General features: G+C 47.4%; 1 protein-coding gene across 1 annotated transcript; it reads left to right on the top strand.

Annotated features, from left to right (window-relative positions):
• Nucleotides 1–5954: 5954 nt before the first annotated feature.
• LOC125759170 (lysosomal alpha-mannosidase-like) lies at nucleotides 5955–10082 on the top strand. The gene is made up of 3 exons (XM_049417577.1): nucleotides 5955–6190; nucleotides 7577–7696; nucleotides 9723–10082. The coding sequence occupies exons 2-3, from the start codon at nucleotides 7613–7615 to the stop codon at nucleotides 10080–10082; spliced, it is 444 nt and encodes a 147-aa protein (XP_049273534.1). The 5' UTR covers nucleotides 5955–6190; nucleotides 7577–7612.
• Nucleotides 10083–10521: the final 439 nt, after the last annotated feature.

Genomic DNA, 10521 nt, shown 5'->3' with positions numbered 1-10521 from the left:
GGGAAAAAAACGATGGCTATGGCGGAAAGGCTTAAGTCAGCCGAGGAGGGATTAGCAAAGGTAGCCATGCCAGCAAAGGTAGCAAGCGACAGCGGCAACAATGGGGCATCGACCCCGACAGTGGTAGGCGCGAAGGGGGAAACAGGTTTGGAAAAGACAGGTGCAAGGGTCACAGGACCCACTTTCCGCGAAGTAGTCTTGGGAACGGGAGGGGACAAAACAACAGCAGTAGCACGCGCTAGTAACCGGGGCAGTGGCCAGGTGCGGGAGAGTCCAGCAGAAAAGTCGGATCACGTGATAATCGCCGGGGACTCGAATTTAGCTACATGCGCAGAAGCAATCGAGGAAAGGGTGAGAGGCGACAAACGAGTTTTAATAGGGAAGTTCCCGGGACATAGGCTGGGATCAGTGATGAGACAAGCTAGCGCAGAACTCGCAACTAAGTCTAATGGACGTAACCTCGTGATAATCGCGGGAGGTCTAAACGACGTCTTGAGTAAAGAATCAGCCGAACTAGCGACCACATTGGCGAAAGGGGTCGATGACATGCGCGCCATTTCCCCTCAGGTGCAGATAGTGGTATGCACAATACCGGAAGTACCAGTGCGAAATATCAGCTTGCAAAGAGCGGTTGTCGTCGCAAACAAAGAGATATGGCGAATTAGTCGAGAGAAAGGCATCGAGGTAGTGGAAATAAACAGAGAGGTGCACAGGTGGGATGGTTTTCGAAGAGACGGAATACACTTCGATAGGAGGCTTGGCCATGAGGTGGGGTGGCGTCTTGCAGGACGCGCAGTAGCTTTTTTGGGGGGCACGCGGGCCCTTCGGTGCCCAAGGTAGCTTGTAATGAGGAAAACAACCAGGGGGACTCTTTGACAGGTAGTATAGCGAAAAAACAGAGAAAAGGTAAAAGAAGGGAGAAGGCGCGTGTTGCAATTAGTTACATTAACATGCAGGGTGGCAGAAAAAAGGCAAAATGGTTAGAGATTGAGGGACAGTTAAACAAGGAACAGATAGGTGTTTATGCGGTTACAGAAACACACCTTAGAGACTTGGAAGAGCCACCACATATTGAAAATTATGTTTGGGAAGGATGTAACAGGATCACATCAGAAAGGAGAGGTGGGGGGGTTGGAATGCTAATTCATAGCAGAACAAAATGGGAGAGAGTGAAACAAACGTGTTCAGAGCACATATGGGTTTCGGGCACAGTAGGTGGAAAGAAAACGTGGCTAGGTGTAGCTTACTTGTGGACGGGGAATAACTGCAGAGAAAAGAATCTGGAGATAGTGAAATGCATAAGCACCGATATTAAAGAATTTGGTCATGATGCCGAAATAATCCTTCTAGGGGACATGAACGCTCACATTCATGACCTTGACGGATATTCAGACACCAATGGCAAGTTATTGCTAGATCTCTGCGAGCAACATAGTCTTGAGATAGTTAACGTGGGGCCTAAGTGTGAGGGGCAGATCACGTGGGAAGTCGGAAACAGGCAATCGAGCATTGATTACTGTCTCATGACAGAAGGAATATATGACAAACTTAGAGACATGAGAATAGACGAAGAAGGCATTAACAGCTTGGGTAGTGATCATAAACGCATAATATTACAAATGGGATATAAAACTGAAAATAAGAACATAGAATCAAAGTTTGGCAGCTCGTATCTAAATGACAAACAAATAACAAATATAGCCGCAAGAGTCGAGGAAAAAGTAGACGAACTACCAGGCAAAGACTGGAAGTATAGTGAGCTGCTACATGTAATCACGAAAGAAATGGAAATAGAGAAGAAAACTATTTGTTGGAAAGGAAAGAAAAAGCCAAAAAGTTGGTGGAACAAAGAAATCCGGGAAGCGATCGAGATGCGACGTCAGGCATCACGGGAGCACAGACAGGCAAAAAAGGAGAAGCGGCCACAGGACGAAGTTAACCAAATATGGGAAATATATTTAGAGCAAAAATCCATTGTGCAGAAATTAGTCGAGGCAAAAATTAAAGGTGAAAGTGAACGCTGGATGACAGAGATTCGCGAAAAGAAGAAGGCCGCGCCTAGGATATTTTGGAGCCACCTAAAAGCGCTGGGTAGGAAGTCTGTCACAATGCAACAACATATGGTAGATGAAGGAGGAAATAAATTCGAAGGATATGAAGCGCTAGGTTACATTCGAAAGATAACAGCCGATTCGTTTAAAAAGGTCCCCCAGGGGATTCCCCCGGTGAGTAAAAGTACGCAAAGGAGAGCAACCGACGAAGATGTAGTACTAGAGAATTTCAATTGGAAGAAGGCCGAAGGAAAAATTCCTAAGCGCACTTCTCCGGGCTTAGATGGGGTTCCCGTCAGCCTCATTAACGAACTCGGACATAACACTAAAGAAGCACTGCTGAAAGCCGTAGAAAAGTGCTTACAGGAGAGGGAAATACCAGACAGTTGGCGAAAAAGTAGAATGAACTTAATCTATAAAGGCAAGGGAGAAAAAGATAACATTCGCTCGTATAGACCCCTAACAATTACATCGGTGCTATACAGGTTGGCGATGCAGGCAGTAAAATTAAAATAGAAGCGTGGGTAGAACAAAATGATATTTTGGGAGAACTTCAGAATGGATTTCGAATCGACAGGCGGTTAGACGATAATCTGTTTGTTCTTACCCAGTGTATAGAAATATCTAAAATAGAAAACAGGCCCTTATACGTAGCTTATCTAGATATCACCGGGGCGTATGACAACGTTAATCAGGAAATTTTGTGGGATATATTGAAGGAAGTGGGCATAGGTGACGACTGTGTACAGCTTTTGAGAGAAATATACCGAGAAAATACAGTTTGTATAGAATGGGAAGGAATAAGTAGCAAGGACAGCGTTGAAATTAGCAAGGGGCTGAGACAGGGATGCCCTTTGTCCCCGCTGTTATTCATGCTGTACATGGCGAGGATGGAAAAAGCGCTAGAAGGTAGCAACATTGGATATAATTTGTCACACAAACAGGTCGGAGCGATGGTTGAGCAGAAGCTTCCAGGTCTATTTTATGCTGATGATATTGTCTTATTTGCGGACAGTCAAGATGATATACAGCGACTGGCAGATATATGCGGAAGGGAGTGTGAGGCTCTAGGACTAGGATTTAGTGCAACAAAATGTGGATTGATGATATTCAATGATCACGGAGACCATACGGTCTTAATACAGGGCCAAAAAATACCGAGGGTAAGCGAGTACAAGTACCTCGGAGTATGGGTAAATGAGGGAGATAGATATATGGAGGTACAAGAGAAAGCATCGGTAGCAAAGGGAAAGAGGAATGCTGCAATTATGAAGCACAGAGCTTTATGGGGATACAATAGGTACGAGGTGCTTCGAGGGCTGTGGAAGGGTGTGATGGTTCCGGGGCTTACATTTGGGAACTCAGTGGTGTGCATGAAGTCAGAGGTGCAAGCAGGAATGGATGTAAATCAAAGGACGGTGGGCCGCCTCGCCTTGGGCGCTCACGGGAAGACGACAAATGAGGCGGTGAAGGGTGATATGGGATGGACAGGCTTTGAAGTGAGGGAAGCGCAGAGCAAAATGAGATTCGAAGAGAGGCTGAGGAAAATGAAGAAGAGTAGATGGGCAGAGAAGGTTTTCAGGTATTTGTATAGAAAAAGCGTTGACACGCAGTGGAGAAAAAGAACTAGGAGGCTCACCAGTAAATATACGGCTGGCAGTGCGGGCGATATGGCAACAAGGAGCATTAAGCGGAAGGTCAGAGAGGCGGAGAAGACTTACTGGATGACAGCGATGGAAAAGAAGCCGGCTCTGAGTAACTACCGAAAGGGAAAAAAACGAAATAAGGAGGGAAAGGTTTTATGATAATTCAAGGGGAAGCGCTTTACTGTTTGAAGCAAGGTCGGGCTGCCTTAGAACGCGTAGTTATAAAGCGAGATTCAGTAACGAAGAAGAACAATGTACATGCTGCGGGGGAACTAAGGAAACGATGGAACATGTACTGATTGAATGTGGCGATATTCACCCAGGTATACGTGTGGGCACGAGTCTACATGAAGCCTTGGGTTTTAGGGACAACAATGGAAAGCTGAACACGCCCGCGATAGAAATAAGTAAGAGACGGTTAGAGTATTGGTGGCAGAAAAGTAGAGATGGAGTACAAAAATAAATAATTGGGGGAAAAAAGGTTATTCTGCCTTAAGAGGCAGAGAGATGGACTGTGAATTTATATTTTTTGTTATAATAACATAGATTTAATCAATGTAGATAAGGCATTAGGACAACATGAAACAAGGAAGTTTTTTTCTTTTTTTTTCTTTTTTTTATCCTTCGAGCCTGGTGGCAGACATGTCACCGCCCCGTTATAAAGGGGACGCTCATAGCATCCATCCATCCATCCAGCGGCGCGGCTGACACTCGCGCTACGAGGCTAAGAAAAATCTGGTCTATAGCATCTGCAAAATATCAACAGCGAATATGGCTTGGAAGATATTTTTATATGAATGTTGAAGTTCGCGTGCGCGATCCTGCGCCATAAGCCGCACCTCGCGGCATTGACACCCTTGAAAGTGACCCGACGGTGACCCCGCCTACTTCACCCGACGTCACCACGCTGCGGCCGGTACAACAAGTTATGATGACGTCATAGTCGCCATTTTTCTTTTGTCGCGCTTGCGCCAGCAGACAACTTTTTGGTGGCTGCTCGCGAGTCCGTGGCCGCGGCGCACGCGTTGAATGGCGACTCTTTTCCCGTTTCCTGTTCGAAAGGACTTCTTGATGCGGACCGTGCGGAAGTGCGTCACAGTTCTGTGTGCTGACGTGGTTGATCGTTGCACACGCTAGGTGGCGATAGCTGCACCCGGTGGCTTGTCGTTTTTTGGAGCTCTCAAACCGAAAAGGAGACTGGTCGGTAATGAGGAGCCTGTAATTATCTGCCGCGCGCTGCAGCAAACGATATGCCGTGTTATCGTTAACAGGCCCCCAGCAACACATTGCAGCAAAAAAACGCGGGGCCAAAATTTTTGTGTCAGCACCCCTTTAAGTGCCTATGTTGGCACTCCCGTCCGTGGGACTTGCGCGAGACATTGCGAGAACTAACGGTCTCGTAAGGTATCCAAAAGTATCGCTATAAGCCCACGTGACCTTGTCCGAGCGATGAGGTCACATATCGCGAAAATTTATGACATTTGTGATTTCGCGATTATCCAATTGGTGATTATCCATGAGATTAGCGCTGAAGTTGCTGCATACGTAATAATTCATTGCTGGTGAAGGCTTTAATAATTAGGTTTGTATTACGTAATAGAGGAGTGGAAATTGTCTGTTCGCACACAGATATAGTGGCACGCACTTAGTCCACACATTCTGCTATGCCATGTCAATAACTAACTGACCGACTGACTGACTGACTGACTCACTGAATAAATAAATTAATTAATTAGGCGTACACTTTTCCAAGTCGAGCGACAAACTACCTTCCGTTATGATCTTGAAATCTTTAGCCCATGAATTTGCTCGTTGTCTGATTTTCGTCCTTAATTTCATTTCTTTATTTTACTGTGTTCCTGTACCACTGCTTCAGGTTTCATGCTTTTTTTTCCGGTTCTTCGTGTAACAGAAGGGCACTCTTACGAAGGCCTATAGCTGTTCATGGATACTTTTCAAACGCAAATGCATGCATGCATGCAAGAATGAATGAACGAGGTGGCATGCACAGATATACATGACTAGCCATATCGTAGAAATGTAATGCAATAATGGTAGTCATAAAAGATGTGCAAATAAGAATAAAATGATATTCACTCGGGTGCCACATGCAATTGTGATTGTGCTAGTGGCGTAACTGGTAGTGGAGGCGTGTCGCTTGCTGTTTCTGTGACGTCGCATGTCTGTTCTTATTTACTGCTTGTCAAGCGATAAGAAATGACGTAACAGGCCAGCCAGGTCGCAATGAATTAGAGTTACAAAGCAAATATAATACATCTCGTCCTTTTCGAAGATGGCTTAAAGCACTGAACTCGCGCGCAATTGCAGAAAAGCGACGAGCTGGAGTCCGCGTCAGGAGAACGTTGTCATCCGGGTTCCGCGGATTGCGGACTAGCGCTGCACCCGGCCGCAAGGTCGCGCTACGGAGTACCGCCGCAGAATAAACCACTCAAGGCAAGCGCCAGGCAGGCACCGGATTCGCCTCCCGCTCAGGTAAGAGCTTCGTTAAAATGCATGAGTACGTCAGGTCGCGCCATATGCATGTATACAGGGTGTCCCAGCTTACTAGGACCGAAATTTAGAAAGAAAACCATGCGCTCTAGGAAAGCTGTACGTGCTGTATATCAGTGATAGTCATGTTTAATTACAGCCCGTGTTTTTATTGTGATGGCGATTACACTGCGACGCGCGTTTATAAACTTCATTTTGATGTATTAGGGTTCCTGGACCAGATGACACAGTAACAGTCACAAAGACTGTTAGCAACGCTCGGAGCAGACCACGCCGTAATGCTTGAGAATCTTCGCGATTATTTTGGGATCAGTCTGTTAATATTACGCGCATGACGCGAATAGTCACGTGTATTCGAGATCTTACGCGAGCGCCAGCGATAGTACTGGAAGGTTCGATGACTGCTTTATAAAAGACGACGCGCTCCGCCGATGATCAGATTACTCGACGGCCGACGAATGTCCACGCCGGCATCAGTTTACAGTGTGAATCGCTTGCACATTGCATTTTCATTTTTCGGGCACAAGTTCGCCCAAATAAAAAGTTTAGTCTTGAACACACCAACTGCTGCCTTCGTCAACGTCACGACCACGTGACAATATATACACTCTCGGTGGGTTCTTGCCGTCGCCGTCATGTTCCGTATAAAGTCCCCATCGATAACATCGCCCCGCGCATCGTATGTTCTAGGCGCGAGTAAAAGCACGCAAGCGCTGGTGACGAACGCGGCTGAAGTAGGTATGAAACAAGTTGGCCGTCTCCGTCGCACGAAGGGTGCATGCGATAACGTCGCCTCGCGTGCGAGGCCTCAAGCAAAGAGCAAACGCCCCCGCCGCCTTTCCCCGGGCGAAGGAGCGTGGCGCGCGGGGGGGGGGGGGGCGGCTGCGTTTCTTGAGCAGCAACTGCGAACTTTGTTCACAAGGGCGCGGTCGCTAGCGCTGGCACGCTCGCTATCTAGACAGACATCAGAAACTTGCTGTGCTCTCAAGGTGCGTAACGGTTTCGGTCCGTGGAGCGGCCGTATTCCCTTAAACCATCTTGCTGTTGAGTCGCGCGAGATCGAATCCGAAAGCGTTAGCTGCTAGCCTTACTTCGTATAACATTCCCATTTATTGCTATCGCACTGCTTCGCCCTTGCGGCGAAACTGATTTTTATCTCGTGTATCTCGGTTTCTTGTGTTTTGTTTAGTGATGTACGTCCTACAGACTGTCCGTTCATGTCGTTCTAAAGGAACAGTCACCTTGTCAAGCTACTCACTGCAGTAGCTTTCTGTAACTGCTCCTTTCTCTCATTGTTCAATGAATATAAAGGATTTAATTGAATGGAATCTGTCGAATGGCGCGACTCTGTTTTCCTTGGCGATGCAGACTGGTCGTGGCTACCAGACGCAGCAGCGGATCGTGATGTTTGGTGACGACTTCGCGTACACCAACGCCACCGTGTGGTACTCGCAGATGGACCTGCTCATCGACTCCATAAACTCAATGGTGAGATGCATAACGATTCGACTGTGCGTTTCCATATTGTTAACTAACCTAACATAACAGACAGACAGACAGACAGACAGACAGACAGACAGACAGACGACAGACAGACAGACAGACAGACAGACAGACAGACAGACAAAGAACTTTATTTGGTCCTGAGAAGACATGTCCCAACCTAAGCTTTCATTCATATGCTAAAGCATAACTCAGCGCACCCATTCCCACCTCCCCTCCCCTGTGATCTGTCAGAGCGGTAACCGTTCCTGGCCCTACACCCTATTTACTCGCTTGCTGTCAGCACTAGTTAGCATTGGTTAATGCCGGCTAGCTTTGGCTGAATTATGGTTAATTCTGGTTAATCTCGGCTAGAATTGGCTAAATGTGGCTGTTATGGTATCTCCCTTGTTTCTCGTTCAACCTCATCCCTTATATGCACTCGCACATACACGAACAACCTGACATGGTTATGTCCGGCTCTTCCTATCTGTTTTATTCCCTCCTCTCCCTTTCCCGAATGCCGGGTAGCGAACCGGCCACCTCCTTGGTTAATCTCTGCGCCGTTCCTCTTTGTTCTTTCTTCTGTATCCCGTTCTTATAAAGTTATCTGAGACATTTCATAGCTCCAGCAAGAGTGCGCGTGAATTCCTGCCCAACCGGCTATCAAACGTTGAATGGCAAACGGTTGGGACGGTGAAGACACTGGAGCGGAGGGGGAGGTGTGGATGCAGTTTATTCAAAGTGACAGCTAGCGTTGCCATTTAAAAGGCCTTCCGGGCATCTCATATAGGAGTCATATCTGAAAATGATCTGGCGTTACTATTTGAGAAATATATCGATACTGATTTCCAGAATGATAGAAATCGGAACGCCGATTCTGAAATATAGTTTTTGTTCCACGGTTATGTTTAGACATTGCAACGGCATGGGGTACTTCACGAAAAAAAAAATGTACCTGACACCAGTCACGTCTGTGTAGCTCATGAACATGCTTATTAATAAAATAAAATAAAAACGCGGGAAGTTTGCACTAAGTCGCGCAAAGCTTGGCACAGCGAAGCTCGGGCCCGTCGCCGCTCGTACTCCCCGTCGACCGAGAAGTCTAGCTTCGAGATGCGCGGCTTCTTCCTCGGGAGTACGCATCCAGGCTATGCACCGTAGAGCGGAGGTTGCGCGCGATGTCTCCGTCGGTGGGCGTGGCTTAGCTACTGCGCATGCGCGGCTTGGCCAGGTTGTGTGGTATCTGGTCGCTAGACGACGCGATTCTTGCTTCCTTTTTCTTTCCTATTTTCTCTCTATTTCTTTCTCTCTTTTCCGTTGATCTTCTCTCTCTCTCTTTCTACATTTCTTCCTCTCTATTTCTGTTTTTCTCATTCTTTCTGTGCTACGCTTTACTCTTTCCCCTCCTCCTTTCCCTCCTCCTCAACATCACATCTCTCCTCCTCACGCTCACTTCACTTTCCCACTCCCTAGCTACACTATAATATTTAAAGGCTATGCCATATGCTGTGCTAGCGTGCCTGGATAGCCGAATGGTTAGGACGCTCGCCTTCGGATCGAGGGTACGCGGGTTCGGATCCCGCCTCGTGAAGAACTTTTTACATGGATTTCTCTCTTCCTCTATATCTTTCTCTCTGTCTGTCTCTCTGTTTCTCTATTTATTTCTCTCTCTCTCTTTCTGTACTCGTTCTCTCACTCATCAGGGTTACTACAGGCCACGCCGGAGCAGTGAGTAGTAGTATTTGCCCAAATTCTGTGGCACATACCCGTTCGTGATGATGCTAGTTTTTGTGGTCATCCGTTTTACCTCGAACTTAATAACAGCTTCGATTTAAAACAAATATGGGACGAAGACAGTTCTGTGCGGGCCGCGGGCCGCAAGCGAAAGGTCCATCGGCCGCGTGTTTGAGACCCTCGATCTAACAGTTCCTCAAATAGCTTCTGTAAGAATGTGCATAAATGCGTAATCAAGCTGTATTCAAATATTGACAGTGCGCCCACAGTGCGCTGTAATTCCGTTCCGGTGCAGAATGGGAGTCAGTACCACGCATTCTACTCGACGCCCGAGTGCTACCTCCGGTCGGTGCACGAGCAGTGGTTCCGGCGCAAGAAGGGACCCTCGGAGAGCGCGCTCTCTTACAGCGGGGACTTCATGCCTTACTCGGACCGAAACTTCGAGTGGTGGACGGGATACTACAGCAACAGGCCGCAGCTCAAGTACCACATACGCCAGGCGTCCAACTTCCTTCAGGTATACACACAGAGTATAGTCGCCTGCTGTACACCATGGTCCTGGGTTCGGTTTCCAGCTGTGCACACCCAACAGCAAGAGTCTGCGGGATACAGAATGTTCAAAAAAGACATAATCTCGCTTATTCTGGGAACATAGCCTCAAAATAAATGTTCCAGCCCGTAGTTGGCATTGCAACCTATGCAGTTACCTGCTTAGAAGCGCTAGGCACTAATACAGCAGAAATTCGCATTTGGTGTGGAGCCAACGTTCCGCAAACTTCTGCTGTTGAGTGTACATAGGCGGGCGCAGGGTTCCCCATTAGGGAGGGGAGGGGCAAAGTTCATCGTAGCCTCCCCCCCCCCCCCCCCAGTGCAAAAAACAACACGCTTCACATTGGATGAAAGAAAAAATTAAAATGATGCTATGGCCTACTTCACACAATGGCCTGCCTTTGGATCCTGGCTTTCCGGGAGAAAGGTGCGAAGTAAGCAGTTCTTGGAATGCAGCAGCAGGGGCCTTCGGCCGCCATTACCGTGAGGAACCTGCGTGGCCAAAGCCCTAATCTTTAAACAATGACAGGACTGATCCAACTGAG

Source organism: Rhipicephalus sanguineus, chromosome 7 (genome assembly GCF_013339695.2).
Source record: "Rhipicephalus sanguineus isolate Rsan-2018 chromosome 7, BIME_Rsan_1.4, whole genome shotgun sequence".
Taxonomy (NCBI): Eukaryota; Metazoa; Arthropoda; class Arachnida; order Ixodida; family Ixodidae; genus Rhipicephalus; species Rhipicephalus sanguineus.
Note: the sequence above shows the minus strand (reverse complement) of the source record. Positions and strands in the feature narration are given on the sequence as shown.